Genomic DNA, 22,282 nt, shown 5'->3' with positions numbered 1-22,282 from the left:
TAACCAGGCAGAACATGTTGTGTAACTTTTGTCGTGTGATGTGGACAGTATCCTGTACATTTAACTATACACTGTAATAGAAAAGAGAAAGCTTCAGGATTTCTTACTTCTTCAACCATTGCCATAGAGGATGTAGTATAAAACCTGCCTGTTGCTCCATCTGAGCAACTTCACTCACCAGTCCTTTCTCCACCTTGGAACAGGACTGGAAGAATATCCCCCAAAGCTAAGCACATGGGATGGAAGCAGCACTGAACTCTGTCTTTCTACTTGTGGCTAGTGTTCAGTGCTTTCAATCTCTAAACCCTTTCTTGCAGATGACTTCAAAATAGAAAATCTTAGCATTCAAATGCCTTTAAAAACCCTACAAATAATGTATTTTTCATAGATGAAGAGACACTTCTAGGAAAATCTGAAGAAATGCTTCAGCTGCAGTTCCTATTAACAAAAACACATTAGGTATATGTTTTGATACTGAATTTTGTTTCTGTCTTCCTGGCAAGATTTTGGTGCAGTAATATGGGTTAAAGGAATAACAACGAAACTTAATAAAATTTTCTTCTGTTACTCCAGGTTTTGTTTTGCTGGTGGGCTTTCCATATCTTCTAAATAAGAGTGCTGCTACTAAGTAAAATGAAGTCTACAGCATATAACAGCATACAGTTTCTCTTACTGCCTAGTCAGAGTGGGAAGGCAGTGCTGTAATTAAAATCCATAACTCCAGTGTTCCAGACAGTGTGTATCTAATGCAAAATCTAATATATTATTTGGAGAGTTTCTGTCTACCTTCACATTGGCATCATGTGCTCCTAGGATATTGCTTGTAAGGAGTTACTGACAGCATAATTGCAAATTTAGACATACAGTACAATATGAAAGCCAACATAAAATTTCATTTTGTGAGTTACACCATTGATTCACTTAAATCAGAGAAACCTTATTTGTAAATTATTGGAGATCCAGTTGCTTTGTAACTAGTCAAGCCACAGCTAACCAGTACTTCTCATTCATTCAAGTGCTATAATACTACAAACAACCCAGACCAGGAATTAAATCATTCAAATGGTACTGCAGCAGACCAACTAACAACATAAAACACTTTAAAAACCACATGTCTCGATGCACCCCTTCAAAACCCTCCTTCAGGGTGGAGGCCAAAAGAGAGTGAAAAAACAGGATTTATGGAAAGGGAACTTCACTGTCTGGAGTCACAGTGCTGTGGGACACTGTGGCACATGATGTGTGGTGCTTTCATTTCTGGTGCCTTGTAAACATAGCCTTGGCTATGCTGAATCCATTGCTGAACAGGATCGACAGGAAAGCCATTTCCAAGAATGCAGACAATGAGAGTTTTGCATTATAATCAGTCTGAGTACAGTGAGAATGTGTAGCTAGATCTGCACAGAGCTAATTTCAGTGCAGGGGAAGCCCAGACAAGCAGTTGTTGCTCAGCTGTAGTCCTATCTCAGGCTCCTTTCCTGCATCCCAGTGGAGCCATGGAGCCAGCCTGGGGTGCAGTTATTCTGAGCACTCAATCACATGGTCTCAGAAACATCTTAATAAATTCTGACCAGCAGCACAGCCAAACACAGCTTCGCCTCAAAATAAAACAGCTACCCAGGATTTCAACACAGCAAGAGAGCACCTTGTCCAGCTGAGAAGGAGCTCTGGTACCCAGCAAAAATGACCGACAGAAGCCCCTTCGAAACGGATATGCTGACACTGACGCGATTCGTGATGGAGAAGGGACGCCGCGTAAAAGGAGCGACGGGGGAGCTGACGCAGCTGCTCAACTCCATGCTGACTGCCATAAAGGCCATTTCTGCTGCTGTCAGAAAGGCAGGCCTTGCCCACATGTGAGTCCTACCTTGCACTACCGGGAGGAAGAGGAGTCAGAGAGACAGCTACTGGCATAGCAAGGCTGGGGAGCAGGCAGGGATTCATAAATACCTTGGAAGTGTCTTTTTTAAGATGAGTAAGGTCAGAGCTTGGATTATCAAGAGTGGGAAGCAGGAGGACTTTCTGGAGCATTTTAATACTAGGTGCAAGATAGACATTTAAACTAACTGCTGTGCTGTAATATTTTACTCTAAAAATGTAAGTCAGAACAGAACTTCAATGCACTGCTCACCTTGTTATCTCTTGCACTTGTTGATACTGATCTATTTTTATATCTACTGTGAATTTGCTAAAAATCACACCATGATATTTTTAATACAGAATATCTCACTGTGATGTATTCTGCTAACATCCAAGCCCTCTGCTGAACCGTACAAGTCAGGGTTTGGCTTATCTTGGGAAGCTGATTTTCTGCGTGTCTGCTGTATAATCAATGCTCCAAAGCAACAGCCCTGAGAGAAACTCCATGCGCTGCTGTATCTGGCTGCATTTCTCTTTCCTTCCTCAAGCAGTATCCCACGTGCAGGGTTACAGGCAGGGAGTCTCAAAAGGCCCTCTAGGAAAACCAAATGTAACAATTTGGCATCTAGTACTATCAGAGATGGGGGGGAAAAAAAGGCCTTAGCAAAACTGGAATGTACTCAGCTGTTCCACATGGACAAGTGCAATAGACATCAGTCTAAGTCTTTTAATAGTAATCTATCTGAAGGAGTTCAGAGATATGGAATGGCCTAATAAAATCATGTGTTTAAAATAGGAAGTTTTTGATATGTATTGAAAGACACTTTTCTGAACCTGCCTCAGTAGGTACTTATACCTGCACGCATGAAAGAGACAAGGAAAATATTTGTGAAAGAAAGTCAACATTTGTTATTTGTTCAGGGATTTGGGGTTTTCTTTCCTTCCAGAGGAACACCAAAATATGTGACCCTAGGGATTGGGGGGGATTTTGTTCTTCTGTTGATTATTTAGTCCAAGTCCTCAATCATCTTGGCAAACCATGAATTCAGTGTCTCAGAACTATTGCCCTCACTTTATAGCGCCTAGAGAGAACATGAGACATATTCAAAGTGAACCACAGTTTCAGTCTCCTATGCCCTTACTCTTAAACTATGCTTTGTCTCTGTCCTTACTAGGTGAAACTGAGCTATTTTACCTCCTTGACTTAAAGGAAGAATTGCTCTTACATAATTTTTATCTTTATACAGACAATCTCTGAAATAGTTTGTAACAGCAGAGAAACTGATAGGCTAGAGGTGGAATAATCTCTAATAGTAATAATAGTAATCCTTCTTCCCCTTCAGATAAAAAAACCAAACCATCCATTACATTAAGGAGCAAATGTTTCTTTTTATGAACAAAAATCTTCAGATGTAGTCTCAGAAATATCTAAAGTATCCAAACACACAAATTAGTAACTTGTACCATTCAAATTACTGAAACTAACCATGCAATTTCAGGGATTCCCATGGCAAACTTTCAACTGCTATGAAAGTGGTTTGCATCCATCTGCATTTGTGCAGTTAAAGAGCTCTGATTTTTCTACTCCCTCCAAACAGGAGACTGTAAGTGTCTTCTTTAATGTTAAAGCACTAAGCATGAATTTTGGACAAATTTTCAATTCAAAAGTGAAAGAGAACGTTTTCCAAGTCATAGACTTGAGCTGTGATTGTGCCTGAAAACACACTAACTGGAGAGTAAATACTCACCATTCCCTGAAAATCATGGTCCTTTTCAAAATCTTAAATTTGGCACCCAAAAATAAAATGTCCCAAACACTCAATACTTCTGAAAAGCACAGGCAGCTTTGAGCTTTGAGAAAGACAAAAGACCTACTCCACTTCCAGCTCAGGACTGCCACTGACCAACATCCTTCTAGGGACTAATTACTTGATTCTTTCTCCTCCTCTCTTTCCCGCACCCACCCCTGTTGCCCTCCCCAAACATTTAATTTCTCTGAATGAATAAAAAAGCTGTATCTTTTGCCTGCTGTATTTTTAAGTTGCCCAGAACATGCACATTGGGCCTAAACAGTGCTTCTTCAACTGGAAGTCTCAGAAACCTATATAGTACTATAGTAGGTCATTGGCATATTGCTAAAATCAAGATGGGGAAAAGAAGCATCATCCTAACTCAGCTGAGGATCACTGAATAAAGCAGACCTTGATCCTGAGATACAGTTCCATATGGCAAATTCCCCAGGGATGCCTTTAACGTCCTGATTTGGGGCTGGCAGGAGTCTGAGTGAATGTGGGTTAAAGGACCACCATGGAGCTCTGAGCAGCTAGTGGCAGGAAGTACTGCAGATGCTCAGTGCACTTTCTGCTTACTCAAAACTGCAGTCAGCTGCTTCACCACCTGGGCTGTAGGCTCTGCTTCTGGCCTGGAGAACATCTACACAGGAGCAAAAGGACCCAGGTAAGGCCTCAAAGTGCATGCTCTTATTTTCTACAGCAGCAACAGTCTTATAATGCACTTAGCTGTTTCATCCAAAGATTGTCTAAAGGTGTAGGAAGATAAGATGAAGGAAGAACCTTGACTTGATGGGGTGTTTTTTTCATAAAAACCTGTAATGTTGGCCTCCTTCAGGATTCTTGACATGTTTACTGCTCTGTAGGTTTGGTATAGCTGGCACGGTGAATGTGACGGGTGATGAGGTGAAGAAGCTGGATGTATTATCCAACTCCCTGGTGATTAACATGCTCCAGTCCTCCTACAGCACCTGCGTCCTGGTCACAGAGGAGAATAAGGAGGCCATCATCACCCCGAAAGACAAGCGGGTCTGTGCACCTCCGGCATTCAGGGGGGTTGTCGGCTCAGGCAGCAGCAGGTGGCACTCTTGCTTCAAGTATGAAACCTGGCCCTGGCCCCCAAACCCAACCCTTCCCCCCGCTTCCTGGGGGGAATTCAGAAAATTTGCACCATTTCTGCGTTGTTTTGATTAATAACTGTAGTGGGTGGCATGATTTCAACAGCTAAAAGAAATGTGGAAAGTAAAATTATTATTAAAGTTTTGTGAAGGAGGGGAGAATAATTATTTTTAAGCTTGTTAACACATCCCGAATCCCAGGTGTAAGTGTACTGTTACATTCCCTGACCACTGGTGCAATGGTTTTGGGTTACATTAGTATTTAGAAAGATAAAATGAGATGAGAGGCTGGCAGAACTGAGTGTTATGTTACATGTCCAAAGGAAACACCTGACTGCTTCATCAGGCTTCCCCCAGGAGGGGATCCTATTACAGCGAGTTACTTCTCATGCCGATGTAACCTGCCCTTTCCCGAAGATTTTTTTTTTTCTTTCTGCCTTCTTGCCCTCAAACCTCACAACTGAGCGAATTCCTTTCATTCACAGCAAAAGGGGCAAAACAAAACATATTCATTAGAGGAAGATATTGCTTCCAAAATTAGTCACTCCTTTTGCTTTTAAACAATTTCTTGCGCTGCTTGGCAGCAGAGTGCTGCTCCTCTCACTCATCCATTTGTGCTGTCTGAGCAGAAGCAGGTCGTCTCCAATTTCTCTGGCAGGCCCCTGGGGAGTCGATGTTGTGCTGCAGGGCCAGCTGGGTCAGCAGTGCAGCCTTCTCTGGCAAGCTGTAGCAGGCATGCTTGGAGGGTTAAATTCACATGTAAAAACATGGGAGTTTTCAAGTAAAAGGAAATAATAATGCCAAGCAACTTATCATTAAACTGTTCCCTTTCCATGTCTGTTTTAGGGTAAATATGTGGTGTGCTTTGACCCCCTTGACGGTTCATCCAATATAGACTGCTTGGCACCAATAGGAACAATATTTGCTATCTACAAAAAGGTAAGAGGAGCAAATCACACGTAGCATGATTTGCTTGGTGAAAGCAAAACGTCCTGAGTTCATGACCTTGCCTAGTTTCTTTCCATGGTCCCTTAGGTGTCTGGGCAAAAGGGAACCTTAGAAAGAGTAGACGAACGCTTGATATTCACTGCCTGAATTCACAGGAAGGGGACACCCAGCCCCATGACATTGTTAGGTGACAGCACTTCCTTCCTCCACGGACAAAGGCACTTTCCTACGACGATCTCACCCCCAGGGCAGCTGGTTAGCTCCTTCAGCGATGCTTGACTCGGCGTTAGGTGCCGGCGGATCGCAGGATTTGTCCTCCTGGACACCCGCTGCGGGGGATGGCAGCCCTGCTCCGGACCGTGTGGCCGGCCAGAGCCAGCTGCTGTGCCTGTCGTGGCCGGGAGTCCGCAAGCATGGAAGCGCTGGGGGCTGAAGGAAGCACTCACCAGCACTCGCCGGGTAGCATGTCTGCTCCCATGGGGCTGCACAGAGCAGCAGCTGTGCCGCCAATTACAAACGCTAGGAGTTACAGTCATGCCAAGTCTTGTGATTTGTTTGCTAATCTCCCAGCAGTTGGTGTTTTTTCCGAAGCCTGAGCTCACGGTCATATGACTGTGGGAGACCCCAGACATTGCGATTGTGAAATAACAGTTTACAGACTTGTGACTTCAAAGAAGTCCTTGCAGACTCAGATGTTACACTTCAAGATATGTCTTTTAAGTCTCTCACCTTTTAGCTCATAATTTTCAGCTGGCTAGTCCTTGGTTTTTACATTTCCTGTCGGTAATACAATAGTCATCCTTGTTGAGAATATTTATCTACTAATGAATCAAACAGTTATGGCATAACCTCAGGAGGGTTGTGGCACAAGCCAAGTCCTGGAATTTGGCTATCTGCACTGTTAATGGTTAGTGCAATCCCACACCATGGATGCCATGCAGACCAGAGAACACTGAGATGGTGTCTGGGTATGATTTTTGAAAGAGCATTCCTGGGACTGCATCCAGTACCATGCAGTATCTTGCTTTTTTTCAGGGAGAAAATCTTATCTGTGTTGATGAAATCTATGAAATGTGCTCTAATGTTAAGCAGAGGGACCTCCACACTTTTCAGTTATCTCTCCAAAGACACCCTAAATGACAACAGCATCTCCTAATATTTGCAGTAGACAATAGCTGCATTTTCCTTTGAAATTGTTAAATAAGAAGTGTTTTATTGAAAGTTACTAAAGGGTAGTGTGAAAGAATAAAAGGGAGATGTTTATTCCAGTTGATAAGTGTCACTTAAGAAAGAGAACATAATTTTAGGCCATTTAAGATTCATGAATAATATTATTTTAAAAGTGGAATCATTGTGATTCCAAAGGATGAACCTTAGCATCTACCAGTTCTGAGATGAGCTCTTGACTGATTTTCTCACCATGTCTCACCTTAACTTCATTTCCAAAGGCACACTCTCCAAAGCAGAAGCATTTGACTTATTTTAGTAAAAACCCAAAACAGATAATAAGCACTCTTATGAAAGGCCAGACTTGGACAATGCATTGCAATCCTGAAAACAGTTGTCTGATTGCACCCAATCCAGAGCCTCTACCACAGTAGGAGGGACCATTTAATGATGTCAGAAAAGCACTCTATCAGTTTCTTAGGAAAACCCATGAGGAAATAAATACTATCTCATCTTTATCTAATTTTCCACCTGGCCTTTGCTTTCTGCGATCAGGGTGGTGCAGTTGAAAATCAGAAACACCTGAAAAGTGGGGCTGAGGGAGGAGCCACACCTAATCAGAAGGGGATTGGACATTTGCTGCCACTGAGGGGCTCTCAGTTGCCAAAGTGTCAAATGTGGTGACAACAAATGCTTTTTGCTTGGGTTCTTCCCAGGTTTTCATGCCACTGAGCTAAATGTGGCATGAAAACCTGCATTCATACTGCACAAATATGCTATGAAACTCCCTTGCTTTGTTTCATTTTGGTTTTAGTTTGTAACTTTTCCCAAAACCTCGGATATATTTTATTTGCTACTCTTTATTTACTACCCTCATTGTCGTGAGGACAATATCCTCCCCTTTGTGTGGTTCCTCACAGAGAAGGTGTAAGAATTCAGTAAAAACACAGAGGCTACTCATGAAACACATGATACAAGTGGAGACCTGGAAATAAGTAATTTTAATGCTGCTCCCAGTCCTGAGAGCAGCAGTAAGAATTCCCTCATGTGATGTCAGGCAAATCACAAACACAAAAATACTCAAACTCGAACATCACCTGAGGGTACTCCTGTAGTGAAACTCTGCAGCCTTTGTTTCATCAGCCTCACACCAATTATGAGCTATAGTGACAGAGTCACTTATTTGCAGTCCCTCTGTCTATTTTATTGTTTTGCATAAAGGTCTCTAAATGTATTTCACTACCATCATCATAGTCAAAATATAATGGACAGGAAATCCATCTGTGCACCAGAAAGAAGAGAAAATAGCAATCATCAGAGTGTACTGCCCAGCTTAATTCCCTGGTTTGTTCAACAGTACACAGTACTTGGCAGGACAAAACTCCTGTAGTCTTAACATTGAAGTATCAGCTGATCTGTAGCTTTTCACAGCTCTGCAAAATGTTTGTTTCAAACATTTTTCTCTTTTTTGAAACTAGTTCTTGCAAACACAGTTGTGAATAAGGATGAAAAAACAAGTGAATTCAGCCTGACTGACTATACTGTGAGGAAAGAGTTCCTCTGCTTTTTTTCAGAATAGTCAACAAATATATAATTTCTCATATTAACATAGTCATATTAACATAGAAAATGCATTTAAGAAATAGGATTGAAAAACTCAACTCAGAAAAAAAAATTTAAAAATATTATATATAACCCAAAGTTGCATGTATTGTATGTACACTGTATTCTAGAAAAAAAACCCATTTGCTCCATACAAAATTATTTTTTCTTTAATGAGAGGAGCATACAAAAACTATGACAACCATAACATGTTTTAAACTAACTATCTAAATGAATGTTTAATTCTGCATTTGATGCTGTAAATAATTAGTCTGCTATAGACAACCATTGCTTTTAATGGTGAGATGTATGTACCCTAGGAGTATATTTTTGAAAGAGATCAAGATACCTAGGCCATAATAGTTGGTACTGCAAGGATTGTTTCACAAAGTATTAGCCACTATTAGTCAATTTTCAAAGCTCTGAAATACACAAACAAAAGTTTAAACTAATCTTCCTTCATTGTCTGCATTGCAACCTCTCAGAACAAGCAGCTTGACATAGTTTCAAGGGACTGAGTACCACATATATTTGTACCTGCTATATTTCAGTTCCCATGAAGAGCTGGTTGTCAACTGCATTTTTTTATTTCCACAGAAGGACTTGGCAAAATAGTAATAAAAGGATTTGAGCAAAATACAGTTAAAGACTGTAAGTGAAGTGACTTAAGGAACAAATTCTTTTGTGAAATTGCTATCTTTGTGTACCAAGAAGTTGTTGTTTTGGTGTCCCACATTTCAGTTTTCCTTGAGGTGTTGGCATACAACAATGAATGGGAACACCTTACTAGGACCCTGATGGGCAAATGTTTTATTTTCTATACAAGGCAGTCTTTATGAATTTTAATTTTTTTTTTTTTTTAACCAGATATTCAGGGCTAAACCTGCTGTTTTTATTTAGCTGCTGCTCAATCTAAATAAGCCTCTGCAATCACTGAGAAACTGAGTTAGGAACAATAAAATGCTGAGCCACAAACTGAAGAAAGGGGAGTGTTTCATTTCAATTCCCTATGGACCACCACCAAAACATCTATACAACACCCACCACAACTGATAAGCTTTTAAGTAAGCATTGATATCAAGCAATTCAAACCTGCTGCAATTCCAGCAGCAGGAGATAAAGGCTGTACCCAGCCTTCCCAAGTACTGTTGGCTGTCCTCCTTACGTACCCCACAGACAAACTCTTGTAAGCCATGGCTGAGGCACAGCCCTAGAGCTGGCTGGAAATATTTGCACCTTGTCTGCTTGGGCTACTGTTGCTCCATGATAACCAAAATGCCAAATCAAAATATGTGTGTCAGAAATTGATTAAAAGCATCAAGTAAAATGCCACCTGAATGTTCTCTGCAGATTTATAGATGAGTACTGCACACATGCACATTTTACATTAACAAATGCATTTGTTATTTTGTATACAATATTATGAGCATTTATATATAATAGGTGAACATTTATATACCTTTAGTTATGCATCCCTTCACTAGAAGAGACCAATGCAAAAACTTGGTTCCATCATGTTGTACCATATATACTTTTATTCTGTACTATGGGAGCATTTTTTCTGTAATGTTAATTACAGCATTTATCTCTCAGTTATTCCCTCTGAGGGGTGTCAGTATCATAGCTTATGTTACATTTACAGAAAATTATTATCTTTGCTCTGTCTCAGTTTTCTGATGATCCTCAATTAATAGCTGGGGATATAATGCTAGGGGATCAGCTTCATGGCATGTATCATATTGATTGCATGACACGTATAAAATAACAAACTCTGAACATCCTGTCTCAGCATGTGCATGAACCTGTACCAAACCTGCCCTGAACAAGGTGGGGGGAGGGGGTAACAGTCTCTATTTTTGTTGTTTCAAAGGCCTGCCTAGACAGAAAAAGGAAATCTGTTGCACATTATTATTGAAAAGTTGTTTTTATTTTTCATTATCAGAATTTAACCTTTGGTTCAAACGGTAATTTTTCCTCAGGAAACAGATGATGAGCCCTCTGAAAAAGATGCTTTACAGCCTGGACGCAATATTGTTGCTGCAGGCTATGCCCTGTATGGCAGTGCTACGCTGGTTGCCCTCTCCACAGGGCAAGGAGTGGATTGCTTCATGCTTGATCCGGTAGAGTCATGGGGTTAAGCACATTGCCACTGTCTTTTAGAGCTCTCTGTGCTGCTTGGTTTTACTTGTTTTTGTTAATCCTTGTCTCTGTAATCTATCCACTTTATGCAAGTCTTTTTTCCATATCCTGGAGCATCCTACCTTCTCTCTATAACTATTTAATAATATGTAAGCATGTTGGTTGCAATACCTGCTTGGTTTTTTCCTACTCAATAGAAGTGAAATTAACTTAAATTCTCAGTTAAGTGCTTGAAACTCTCTTCATTCAAACCAATACTTAAGAAAATTGGATTTGTACCATGTCTTTGTCTTCACTTAAAGGAATCTGTGTCTATTTTAGTCTTGATTTTTCTGTCTGAATAAGAACATCAACATGTTCACTGTTTAGCCTGAGGCAAGGACCATTTTTTGATAGCTTGAGCCAAGTGATGTTTCATTTCCTGAGTGCACTGGAGTTTTATGGCTGTCACCTAAGGTGCATACCCAAAAATTTGCAAAAGTACAACAATGCCTGTACAATTGAACATGTGCTACTTTGTGCCCAGGAACACAATGAGTGTTACTGTGGGAATGCAAGAAAGATCACTCATTTGTAAAACCAGAATTAGATGTGGGGAACAACATACTGTTGTTTTTTCTGGTTTTGTGGGGTTGTTTTTAATAAAATGATGAATTATTGCCAAAACTTCTTGTAACATTTGTAAATAGTCTCATTCCAAGTGGAAAGAACTGGGAGATGAACTGCTCTGCTTGAGACAGAGAAGGAGAAGTTGGAAATTGAAATAAAATTGCAGAAAGCAACACATGGGTATAGCTGACTCCATTCACTTTAAGCTGTTTAGAGCAGACAGGCAAAAAGAGTCCAAAAGTCAGAAGGGAGTGTCATTTTCTTAATTTGAAGTCTCCTGATTTGAGGACAGAGATTCATGATCCATCTGCTTTCAGGGCTGATTGGTATTCTTTTGGTACTTTATTCCAATCAGGTTTTGTTTATAGTACTGATGTGACAAGTTTTCATTAATTTAATGTAAATGCTCTGCTTTCTGCTCTTTTTGAAATATTGTGAGGCTATGCACAAACTGGTACTGAAAGGATCAAGCTGTGCTAGCATTTCTGCCATGTCCAGTGTGACAACTGTTACAGAAAGCCTGCAAAATTTTCTGCTGCCTGCTAATACCTCATTTATCCTGTCCTGCAGGGTCTTGGTGAATTTATTTTGGTGGACAGAGATGTTAAAATCAAGAAGAAGGGGAAGGTATACAGTCTCAATGAAGGTTATGCAAAGTATTTTGATCCTGCAATGACAGAATATTTGCAAAGGAAGAAATTCCCTGAGGTAAGAAAATATTAGCACTGTGCCCAATGTACGACTCATTGGCAAGTACTGCATTCCATGCAGTCCTGGCTGATGGAAAAGGATTTGAAGGTCGTCCTCAGTTCAAACCCATGTAACCCTTTCATATCAGCTGGTCCATTTTGGATATGCATGTAATGGAGCTTTTTTTTTTGGCATCCTGGCATCTTTTGTAACTTAGACTTTGGTAAATAAAGTCATAGCTGGTTTGTGTGAAGGGAAATGTGCTGAAGAACAAGATCATTCAACAAAACTCTGGAAATATGCATGACAAATTTAGGGATAACCTCATTTTCTACCTTTATCTGAATATGCAGTTCAGTAATGTGTGCAGTTGGGCATTCAGGGCTAGATTCCATGTGCTGTCCAGAAGGTGTTTGCAGGAATCTGGGTGGCATCACCTTCTCCTTTCTGTACCCTCTTGCAGCTGAAAAATGCAGTATCATCCTTGCACAGTCTACTTGCATTATATGGAGCATGAACCAGTCTATAGGCTGGGGAGAAAATCTAAACAAATGGTGTGAGGCAAAAATTCACTATTTGGTAGTTAAAAAAGAGACATCCCCTGTCTGATGAACTTCCTTGGACAAATACAGTCTGGCATTAACTTATCAATGCTAGGAGGACAGAACACAAGCTCTCAATGTGGAAACCTGAAAGCTCTTTAGAAAGTGTGGCTGTGGAGAGTAATTCATAATGAAAAATGGTGATGTGGATCACTTCAGGACTTAATTTGGCCAGGAAACTGTTTTTAAAGCTTTTCCTATTAAAAAAAATAGTCAGATTATTTTTAAGCTATTAGTTGTCAAGGATACTTGTAATATGGTTTGTGTTAAATAAATGGATTCAGTAAAAACCTCAGGGTGCAGTAAAAGGGAAATATAATAGTAGGCATTTAAACTATGGTCCTATAATAAGCTCCTCCTTCTGAGCTAAAAATTTGGATTTACCATATCAGCTATAGCTGCAAGACTATTGACTGAATATCAAACTCTCTTTTTCATACTACCCAAACTGTAGCTACAGAGTGTCTAACATCACAGCATTCTAAGTATATTAACTTTGAATATTCGAGATTATTTTGAGACTTCAAAGTCTGCATTCAGTTCAGCTGTGAGAGAAGCAGACACAATTTTTACACTTCCTGAAATCCAGCTTGGAAAGTGAAGAACGTCTGTGCTTCTCATTCTGCTGATGTTATACCAGGCTATGTATTCAGGATAATGCACTAACATGGAATTTATTAATTTGTGTTTTTGCAAACCACTAAAATGTTGTTTAAAGTAAAATTCTTAAACAAATGCATCAACCCCAGGCAACTAGGAAAAGACTGAAAAGATTTCAAACTCAGTGGAAAGACCAGACAGAGGTATTTCCCCACAGGATCAGTGAGGACAGCTCTATCATGTGACTTACTAAATCCCAAAGTTAGGACATACCGGAAAAAAACTCATTTGCAAACACTATTTCATCTCAAATCTGTGCATCATTTGATGAATTTGAAATTGCTTGTCTAATTGCTCTAACTTCTACCACAGAAGCTGGCAGATATTTTTGCTGCTTTAAAGCAAGCAGTACAGAAGTGGGTTATTTGGGGCACAGGAAATCTTCTCAGTTGTGCTGAACAATCACATTTTTTGCTGCTCTGAGATGTACAGTTGTCAGCATGAGAAGGGCTGAGGCACAGATCTTATGGCCACAAAGCACAAGGAAGTGCCCTGCCCATCTGAAGCTCGTTATGAACCTGAGTTTTGGAAACAGCGTAACTCAGTTCCTTGATTTGGAAAGGACATTACAGTTGCGTAGTGGGGAGGACGAGAAAGAAAAGGTTTTGCCATTTCTCTGTAGAATGCAACATGCTTCCTGGCCTCATCTGTAAGGCTACCCAGCTGCAGCCACGTTGGTGATGTTCCTGCCTTCCCTACAGGAGCCAGGTGGAGATCTTCACAGTTTCAGTCTCTGTCCCCTTTTCTCCAGCATGCCGAAGGGTAGTGAAGGTGTCTGCTGAATACCCCCAGCCTGTGACTTGAGGAGGACCTGATGTGTGGGCATAGAGGAACACCTCCTTATTCAACCAGATCATTCACCCTATACTCTTTGGGCTTCTAGAAGCCAAGAGACTCAACATCAGTTTTAGCTATCTTTTTTTTTCTTTTTTTTTTCATTTTCCTTCCTTAGATTTTACCTCTATTAACTTCTTTCTGTAGTTCTTGGTTAACATGCTGTTCAGATGACTCTCTGACATTGCCACGAAAAACTGAAAAGTTAAAAATATAACAAGGAATCAAAAGTACAGTGTGGTCCACAACATATCCTATGTTATATATCATTGTCATTAGCAACAAAACACTAAAAATCAACCATTTATGAATAGAAGAGAGATTTCCCCTCACTATCTAACAGCAGTGTCCCAGATCAGACAGTCTGGAGTACAAAACCATATTGACCCTCAAATTTTCTTGTGGATCACCATTTACCTAAGACATTAATTCTGAATAAAAAGCACTAGAAAAATGCTGATGTTCTCCGGGCCAGACCTAAGCCTCCTACTACTATCATGTAGTGGGAAACGTATGTCTAACCACATCTCTTCTGGTATGAAAGTGAAGCTGATTTTTTATTAAGCATGACTAAATCACACTGCTGCTTAACCAGTTTGAAGAGCAAACTTCTGTTTGCAAAGTTGCCTGTAATGCAACATGTTTACTCCAGTCTGCAATCTTAGTGGGAGCTGCTGGGCCAGAAACCATCTCTGCACAAATTTTACTACTACCCCTCCCCAAAATGGGTTCTTCCTCCCATAATGGCTGCAAGGCCCTAGCTTCTCTCTGGTACTGGCAGAATTTTAAATACCCTGTGGACATTGTCACACTTTGCTCTGACACCTACTTTTTGCACCATCTTTGCTTCCTACAGTCAGGCACAAGAGAACCTGAGTCTCATCACAGCCTGCTGATGATTAGAGCTATGCAATTGAGACTCTCTGGCTAAGAATTTGTCTCAGCAATGCCATTGAAAACTTGCCCCCACAGCACATTTCAGTATGAAGCCAAGCTGTGTCCAAGTGATACAAAAAAGCTAGTAAAACCACTATTCTTCTGTCACTACATCATTATGCAGAGTAAGGGATGCAGAGGTGTTGCTGTCGTAGTCTGTAGAAAAAATTTATTGCCCCCCCCCTAGTTATCATATTTATATAAGAAAAATCTGGTATTGTTCTGCTGTGGAAGAACAGGCCTGTCAGAAAACAGTAGAAGAAAGAAATTAGAAATTAACTTCTATCAGAATGTGAAGGGGAAAAAAAACCCCACAGGACCTATCTATCATTTTTGTTCCTTTGAGTCAAGTAAAAAAAGACAAAGCAGCGGAAGGGGTAAAACAAAGAGTAGCCACAAGTTTACTCAACATGGATGCTGACCAAGGGAACATGAAGGTTCTCCACCTCATTCATTGGCATCAACTAAACAATCAGAAGTGCTTATTGAGCAAATACAGAGCTTGGCACTACTGAGGACTTGGGATAACCTTTCTAGCATTCATGCTCTATTATTTTGTTTCAGAAGAATGCCTGGGCAATATGCCAATATGCATGCAACACCTATTAATTTTCTTATCTGTAAAAAAATGCATAAGCAATAAAACTGGAGAAACAAGAAATAACATTTCACTAACTAAAATTAGTATTTATTTTTCCATGCAGACAGCTGTATGCTAAGGGAAGTAAAAATTTTATTTCAATATGCTGTTGAAGTGATAACCTTATCAGAAAGGAGGAATTTATCTGTATTTTTCTCAGCACAGTCTCAGCACTGTGTATCTAGCTGGTGAATATCTATCTGGGTAAGAAGCAACTAAAATTGTCAGTGGCATCTCATGAGCTTAGAATATCCTGAGTTGGAAGTTGAAAGCATCCTTCGCATAACACGGTCCATGTACACACAAATTATGTAAATAATCTGCATGTGAATATGAAATCTAGCATGTTCCAAACCTGTCAGATGATGTGTACACAGGTGGCTCAGCTGTGCAGCTCATGGTCACTAAATTTCATACCTGTGGTTTACAGAGTCCTTATTTGATAATATCATAGAAGTAATCTTTAGCAGTCTGGTTCAGGGGCTGCTTGTTATGGCTTTTCTTAGTGTTCAACAAACTGTTCTTTAGACTCAGTTCATTGCCTTTTAAAACCACAAAAGAAAGTTCTTTTGTGGATTGTATTTTTAAAGGTAATTTGAGACTATAATCATATCTTTCCCAAACTTTAACTGAAAACTCACATTTGTCTCTCTTTAATACCTCTTAAGGTGTTTGGTTTTTCCCGATGTCAGATTTTTACAATTGTGAAGTCACAAGTACAAACAGCTGTGAGATGGAGAAGCTATCATTTGAAGCCTAAATATGCAATTATTTGGGCATAAGCCATGAGAAACAAGGGAGCAAATACTTAAAACCTTTGTTCATTTGTGCCTACAATTAATAGGACCAGATTTAAACAAAACTAAATGTAAAAGCTCTAGGCTGGGTCTTATCTATCAGTTTTTCATTGTTTGCATTGTTTTCTTCTGAATTTTTCATAGTTCTTCTAATGTGTGCAACACAAATCATAAAAGCCAGCATATGTACAGTTGAACAAGGCTTATTACATAGCCTGGAATAGGTCTGTTTTCCAATTTTATTATCAGCTATATGAAAAATCCAAATCTTATGTTTATCAGCATAGAACTTAATTTCCTAGTGTTCTGTTGCTTTATAATGTGTAATTTAATGAGATTTTTTTTCCATTTTAATAGAGAGTAATTATCAATACTTCACAGTCACATTGAACAATTTGAAAAAATAATTCAAAATAGAAAAATGTTTTTCTCTATTTTCCTTCCTGTTGTGGATTTTTTCACCCAGCCAACCTTATGATTTTGCAGCGAAAGATGACTAACTTGTGGTGTCTGAAGGTCTTGGAGCTGACATTGCTGAAGAAGTTTTCTATGTATTTTTCTTGATGTACTATAAGTACTGGATGAGCTTGGTATAAAGTGCTGAGATCTTTTATTAGAAAACTGACCCATACATTGATATTTTATGAAATATTATTATATCATGAGATTATTATATTATGAGATAATTTCAGACTTTAGCATTGTAATACAAAACACAAATGTGTATTAAATGTTCATGAAGTTCAGTCTCGTAATGTTCTGGGAAGATGAAAATTCCTCCTCAGCTTTACTGAAGACAGACTGAGAGATATGGAAAACCAGAAAAATTATTTTCTGAAAAAGCTTTCCTTCAGTTTATATCTGTATTTTGTATCTCCCCTTCATAAAAGTATAGTGACATGTTAAATATCTTAAGTGTATCTTATTTGGTCTACTGTACGTATTTCTATTTGTTCAAGACACCTTGCTTGTCTTCTATATCTTCTACCTTCCCATTTCTATGGCCAGCAGACCTGAGACTGACATGAATACTTCCTTAATTGCTCTTGTTAAAATGGGCTGTCCTTCAGCAACATCAATTTCTAAGCTGAGAGCAAGGAAAATTGCATTCATTAATAAATTGCAATCTCCCAAACTAAGCTGCAGAATAAATGCTGTGACCAATTTCACCACCTGACAAATAAGCTAGAAGGTAAAAGTTGGAGTCCTCCTGGAACCATCTGAACATGTAGAGGAGTGACACCACTCCTCATGCTCTGGTTTAGGAATCAGTGAAAGATCAAAAATAAAATTGTTTTGACTGTTTGTTTTCAGTCCCTTGCTTTTTCACAGGCTGGGGGTTGATTCCAAATTGTGCACCCAAATTACAGGCACTCTGGTTTGCATACTGTGAATGCAGCTCTTTAAAACTCTTATCTTTGAACCCTGTACACAATCACATCTTACAAAAGGCTGAGCTTAGGACTGATTTTGGTATTTGCAGTATCCATAAGCAGCAACTGATTTAAGCAGCTTTGATTCCTGTTTCATAGCAAAATTACATTTTGCCATGTTACTAGTTGTCTAGCCTGGTAAACATAGTGCTTTGCTCTGTGTTTTTCAGGATGGGAGCTCCCCATACGGTGCCAGATATGTGGGCTCCATGGTAGCTGATGTTCACCGTACACTGATGTACGGCGGGATCTTCATGTATCCTGCTAATCAGAAGAGTCCGAAAGGAAAGGTATGTATTTGAATTCCTTTCTGGTGAACTTAGCCAACCTAGTATCTCTGGTATTACCAGAGCAATAGTTTAGATAAATAAACAAATAATAATGTTCCACTGTGGAAAAAAATTTTTAATGAAAATTACGCTCAGCAATCGAATTTAGGAAAGAAATGTAGGCAATTGCCAATTTAGGCCAGAAAACTTCCTCTGTGTTTTTATATTATTAAATCCTCAAGTGGTTTTCTCTGCAACCACGGACTTAATTATTTTTCTAAAGGTAGTATTTCAGCACCATAGAAACCCATTGAGAGACCTGTGCATGGCTGACAGATACAACACAGATCTAAGAAAAACCTCTGCACTTTCAACTGGCAGCTAGAATTATTGCACCAGCCAGTGGGCTATGTTGAGCTCCAGAAAGGATTTTGTCCAGTGCTAGAAAAAAAAAGCTTTCCTACCTTATGTTTCCAAAGGACGCTGAGCTTATATCACCAGCTCTGCAAATTCATCCTTCTACTACCTGACCAGAAAAGGTGATTACAGTGGGAGGTGGTTTTCATTCAGTATTTTAGGAAAATACGACTTCCCATTTGGACACCGGTACAAAATGCACTGTGACAATTCAGTGCAATGCAATGCAGTCAGTCTTTAAAGTGATGCGCCATGGACCATTGTCAACCTCAACTTCTCTTCTGCACTATCACATACCCATATAATCAAATTTCTAAACAAATATCTTTTAAGAGACTTAGTCATACAGCTGATCTCTGTATCAGTAGTAACCTGCAGGACATCCTTAGGAATTCATTGGCTCAGTACATAAGAGGTTGGACATGGTGTTCTGACTCCAAGAATGCATTCTTTCCTGATCTACACCATAATTAAAACCTTTTGTTAAAATGTTTTTGCATCCATGGCTGGTACATGAAGGTATCTGCCTCATCTCCCACACTGGTCTCAGAATATCCTCATATCTACCATCTTTAGGGAGAGAGGACTACTGGTTTCATCATGGTGAGCTTGTATTTACCAAAATACCAGCAGATCCAAATGGTCTTCAAAACAAAACCAGGAAAATAATTATCTTCAACATATGCAACCAAAAATGTCTGCATGTTTGTCCAGGCAAAAATTATTTAAATTTTTGGATCACCATCCCACAGAAAAAAACCCCAAAACACCACCCCAAAAAGCCCTCACTAAATGATTTGGATCTGTTTGCACAGGAGAAAGAGACAAAAAAGGAATTTGCTGTATGTGGAAAAAGTGGGTTTGCTGACTGGCCTCTTCAAATGAAATGTTTTGTTTTGAAATCTGTACTAAACCATTGTTGAAAAGAGAGAATGAAAAACAGGACAAAAGTACAAAGGAACTAAGCACTTACATAACTTTATAGAAATAAGGTTTGCACAGAGTTAACCCACATTTATTAATGGATTGCTCTGGCTTGGACTGCCAGACTAAAGAGAGTAATGGAAGAAGCAGAACATGCTATCATTAAAAATAGGTTTTCTTTCTGTCTCAGAGTGCAGGTGTATATAGCTCTTTTCACATATATCTTTTCTTATTGGAGAAATAATACTCTTGTGGCAAGTGCCCTGATCATCTCTTCCCTGAAAGACAGTCTATGCACTTGGTTAGAGAGCTGAAAAGAATCAAATGTCACTGGAATTGATCAAAAGGAATTGATTTACTCTTTAGAGTAAATGCAAATTACATGGATGTAGGCCCTAAAATTTACAGATCCCTCCTTAAGTTAAAGAAAGAAAACTAAATGCTCAACAAACACTACAGGACAATACAAAAAGTAAATCTTCTTTTCAAATGGTATATTTTGAATAATATTTTTTATAAACTTAAGGCTTATAGGTCTCTATTAGGTGAAAATGTTAAACCTGTCTGAAGACAGAGCCCATCTGAAGATCCCTAAGTGCAGTTGCACTGCCACCTGATGAAAAACTGCTTTCCTCAAGTTGCATAGTCACAGTAGCAACAAGAAACTTGGAACGTGGTTCCATGGTGATGCCACTGCATTTTGCTGGCTCACGACCTTCCAGAATTGGGCCAAGCAGTAGGAACAAGAGTGAAAGATACTGGTCCTATGTTGCCTCAGAGATGGAGTCCTTGTACCAGAAGTATCACTTCAGTGGGCTTTAAAGATAAGAAAGAAGGTAAAACAATGCTATTTAAGTTGTGGTATGTCGTGGTTTCATTGCAGTGTGCTGAAGGCATGATGGGTAGTGAAGTCCTGTGTTCAACCCATTTCTCTGTCTCTATATACAGGAGCATTCCATCATGCTTCCTTTTTCCCAGAAAACATTTCCTCTTTTGTACATGTCAAGAGTCCTTTAAACAAAATATGTGCTAATATTGTTGTACAAGAGCACTTCATAGATAAACCTACAGAAATAATATTTGTTCAGAACTGACCAGCTATCACCGCTGTTCATTTAAACACAGAAACTTTTGGCATATGTCCTAAATAAATTTGCATTCCACCAGAACACACTCACCCCAAGAGGTAACATTTTAAAAATATGTAAACAGATATCAGGGTCCAAACCAAAAGGGAAATTTTGCCTTTAATAAATAACTGCAGCTCCTTCTGAAGCCACTATCTGGAAAAGTTCAGGCCACTAATATCTACCTACTTTTCTGAAGAGAAGGAATAAAATCCGGATATTTGAAACTGGGAGCATCAAGTTTCAAACTCCAAAATATCCTGACTAAACATAACATGATTATCCCAAGCTCTGAGTTAACACATAAAGACTCCATATGAGAAGATATTTTGGCTTTTCTATCTCAGTACTGTTAGCTTAGCCAGCTCAAATGTTTTGCTGATGCCTGTGGGACACCCACTTTTGACATTTTTTGACAAAGTACAGCTTCACTGGTGCTGCATGTCTGTATATCAGCTTGGAAATTATAGTAGTGATGCCTGGATGTAGGGTAGGCATGCTGTTCCTCCAAGGCTTTAGGAAAGGTGAGAAGAAGAGAGGGAAGGAAAGGTTATCTGAAAGACTTTGCTACTTAGGTCAGTTGAAGTTTGGTACAAAATTTTCTAAAATCACAAAGGAATGCTAAGTTTTGGCAAGTCCTTTGATATAATTTCCCCCATAGGCAATCAGGTGTTTCCTCTTTCTTTCTAGCTCCGACTTCTCTATGAATGCAACCCTATGGCTTTCATCATGGAGCAGGCAGGTGGGATGGCAACTACAGGGACCGAAGCAGTGTTGGATGTGAAACCTGAGAATATTCACCAAAGAGTTCCTCTTATACTTGGCTCTCCAGATGATGTGCAAGAATACCTTGCTTGTGTACAGAAACACCAGAAGAGCAGCTAAAGACTTTCACATCAGATCTTGCTTGCACATTTTCAGTCTTCAAGAAAAGCTTTACCTTTCAAAATAGTGGATTCTAGCGTTTACCACATATCTCTCAGTGAAAGTCCCAGTTTACAAGAGCAGGAAATATAGTGAGATTTTGTTTCTCCTTGCGGGCATTTGTAAAAATTCTTTAATTCTGATTACTCAGGGCAAGTGCAGAGACAGAGTCATGACAAACAGAAACTACTTACTTTATATAATATTAACAAAAGGAAGTGAGTTGTGTCAGTATCCCCATTTGATCTGAAGTTACACATCTAACATTACATAGATGGCATTGTTTGCAACAGGATTTCTGCATCAATATTTGCAATGTCATTATCTGGATTTTCTGTCAGAGACTTTCTTGTAGATGCTTTTTATCTTGACACCCCTAAGAAGAGCAGAAGTCTTATGCTGTCTGAAACAATATTTTGAATCTGAGAATTATATATATTTTGGGTAATTAATAGAGATGAAAAGGCTGTAGCATTGTCAGGATATTTAATTTCTCATAAGAACGGGGGTGTGTTATTCACACACACCTTTCAAAGCACAAATTACAATAAACCATGGATGTGACACCCAAGTCATGCCTATTCTGTTGATCCATTGTCCTCTGCAAGAGGACACAAAGAGGACACAAAGACACTGTTATACCTCCGTTTTCTCTTGCTTTGGAAGGTTCTTATTTGAGATTGAAGCCTGCCCTTGTACACGTTTTATTGCCACCACTAGTCACAGTGTTGTTCTGTCCTTAAGTGAAAAGGAACACCCAAGTTTTGTAGATGCTTGTGGTCAAAGAACAACAAAA

At 39.4% G+C, this 22,282-nt stretch overlaps 1 protein-coding gene across 2 annotated transcripts; it reads left to right on the top strand.

Moving 5' to 3' along the window:
* Positions 1–1,683: 1,683 nt before the first annotated feature.
* On the top strand, positions 1,684–22,016 carry LOC135289889 (fructose-1,6-bisphosphatase isozyme 2). Of its 2 annotated transcripts, XM_064403757.1 has the most exons (7): positions 1,684–1,856; positions 4,517–4,679; positions 5,615–5,707; positions 10,465–10,605; positions 11,804–11,941; positions 17,996–18,115; positions 21,253–22,016. In XM_064403757.1, the coding sequence occupies exons 1-7, from the start codon at positions 1,684–1,686 to the stop codon at positions 21,445–21,447; spliced, it is 1,023 nt and encodes a 340-aa protein (XP_064259827.1). In that variant the 3' UTR covers positions 21,448–22,016. The 2 variants fall into 2 exon arrangements, 1 of the variants encoding a protein (XP_064259827.1); XR_010352620.1 differs by lacking the exons at positions 1,684–1,856; positions 4,517–4,679; positions 5,615–5,707; ... (1 more) ...; positions 11,804–11,941; positions 17,996–18,115 and adding an exon at positions 20,128–20,271 and having other exon boundaries at positions 21,253–21,388.
* Positions 22,017–22,282: the final 266 nt, after the last annotated feature.

This window comes from Passer domesticus, chromosome Z, assembly GCF_036417665.1.
Source record: "Passer domesticus isolate bPasDom1 chromosome Z, bPasDom1.hap1, whole genome shotgun sequence".
Lineage (NCBI taxonomy): Eukaryota > Metazoa > Chordata > Aves > Passeriformes > Passeridae > Passer > Passer domesticus.
The sequence above is the reverse complement of the archived record's forward strand: the minus strand, read 5'-3'. Positions and strand labels throughout refer to the sequence as shown.